The sequence below is a fragment of the Olea europaea genome, unplaced genomic scaffold, assembly GCF_002742605.1.
Source record: "Olea europaea var. sylvestris unplaced genomic scaffold, O_europaea_v1 scaffold6127, whole genome shotgun sequence".
NCBI classification, from domain to species: domain Eukaryota; kingdom Viridiplantae; phylum Streptophyta; class Magnoliopsida; order Lamiales; family Oleaceae; genus Olea; species Olea europaea.
In genome coordinates, this window is record NW_019264479.1 from 1 (window position 1) to 1585 (window position 1585).

Below are 1585 nucleotides of genomic sequence, written 5' to 3' on the forward strand. Positions count from 1 at the left end.
GATGTAAATTTACTTATAATCAAGTTACTTTATTTTGATGATATTCTAATATTTTGTCAAAATAAGTATGTTTTTGAAGCACAATGTTAAAGAGTTGATTCCCTCGAAATCATCGTATCCCACATTCATTTACAACAAATAAATGAATGAAGAAGAATCCAAGAAAATGCACGACTGTGACTTCTTATGCTGTCTCTGAATTTTCCTATGCTGCTTCTTGTCTCACATAGGGAAAAAAACAAAAATGGGGATGCAAACTGGTTTTTTCCTGTTATGCTTGCGCCAAGGATCGTTTCCCTTGTTTTCATCGGCATTCCTGTCTCGGTCTAATAATAAAGCCAAAAGACGAAAAAGGTTATAAATACACAAACGAAAGTGCATTACATTCTTAGACAGTAACAAGCAATCAGCATAAATGGAGCAATTAAATATGGCATTGACAATGATAAAGCGCGATGAGAATGCAAGAAGGCGTCAAATGCGCAATATAGACAGTGATCTGTCACCTGAACCAAGGAATATTAAGCGCAGAAGACATGAAACGGCTTCTACTGCTGCTGCAATCAGCTGTGAAGGTCGACTGATCAAACAAGAAGTCGATCCAACTGCTCCAACAACAGTGAAGAGAAGTTCAAGATTCCGAGGTGTAAGCAAGCATAAATTGACAGGTCGATATGAAGCACACTTGTGGGACAAACTCTCGTGGAATGTAACTCAGAAGAAAAAGGGAAAACAAGGTAACTTACTTGGTCTCGTTCGCCACTATTTTCAGCTATATTTCTAATCAATGCTGGTGCCTGACATGAAATCTTCTGTTTTCTTCTATGGACTGTACTCTGGACTGCAAAACTCTAAATGAACAGTTTATCTTGGTGAGTATAATTTTACCAAAATGTGTACATGTATCAAAGTGAGAATTGTTAAGACAAGTGCATTGATTTATTAATTTTTCTCAGGGGCATTTGATGAAGAAGAAGCTGCAGCGAGAGCATATGATTTAGCTGCACTCAAGTATTGGGGGACATCGACATTTACCAATTTTCCTGTATGATTATCAACTGGGATATGCTCATATCGAACTCTGTTAATGCGAAATGCAACCTCCAGACTAATGAATTCACTGATATTTTCTGCAGATATCTGATTACGAGAAGGAAATTGAAATAATGCAGACTGTCACGAAAGAAGAGTACTTGGCCTCACTAAGAAGGTAATATTTCACTATCTTATTTGACATAATTAAGGATTTCGAGCAATAAATGGATGCAAACTAAATATATTTTCTTTACTGCAGAAAAAGCAGTGGATTTTCAAGAGGGATATCAAAGTACAGAGGAGTTGCCAGGTATAATATGAGTACTACATAAGAAATTAATTTCATTATTGAAGATTTTGGGGAATTACGCTAAACACATCAATGGCAAAAAAATGCAGACATCATCACAATGGAAGGTGGGAAGCTAGGATAGGAAGAGTTTACGGAAATAAGTACCTCTACCTTGGAACTTACAGTAAGTCACGGCAAAAATAATGCCTCAGATAATTCATAGTAAAACAGAAGGAAAATTTTTTATTGCCATGTCAA

At 36.3% G+C, this 1585-nt stretch overlaps 1 protein-coding gene across 1 annotated transcript; it reads left to right on the forward strand.

The window, feature by feature from the left end:
• The first annotated feature begins 415 nt into the window (after positions 1-415).
• On the forward strand, positions 416-1579 carry LOC111389703 (ethylene-responsive transcription factor WRI1-like). The gene is made up of 6 exons (XM_023014649.1): positions 416-737; positions 864-872; positions 957-1045; positions 1137-1210; positions 1295-1345; positions 1435-1579. The coding sequence occupies exons 1-6, from the start codon at positions 416-418 to the stop codon at positions 1529-1531; spliced, it is 642 nt and encodes a 213-aa protein (XP_022870417.1). The 3' UTR covers positions 1532-1579.
• The last annotated feature ends 6 nt before the right edge of the window (positions 1580-1585 follow it).

What these genes read in the sequence shown, in the direction of transcription:
- LOC111389703 (XM_023014649.1), top strand. Translation starts at nt 416, where the DNA reads ATGGAGCAATTAAATATGGCATTGACAATGATAAAGCGCGATGAGAAT. An exon ending in CGACATTTACCAATTTTCCT is followed by an intron (nt 1,046 to 1,136) that starts GTATGATTATCA and finishes TATTTTCTGCAG; the next exon opens with ATATCTGATTACGAGAAGGA. An exon ending in AAGTACAGAGGAGTTGCCAG is followed by an intron (nt 1,346 to 1,434) that starts GTATAATATGAG and finishes AAAAAAATGCAG; the next exon opens with ACATCATCACAATGGAAGGT.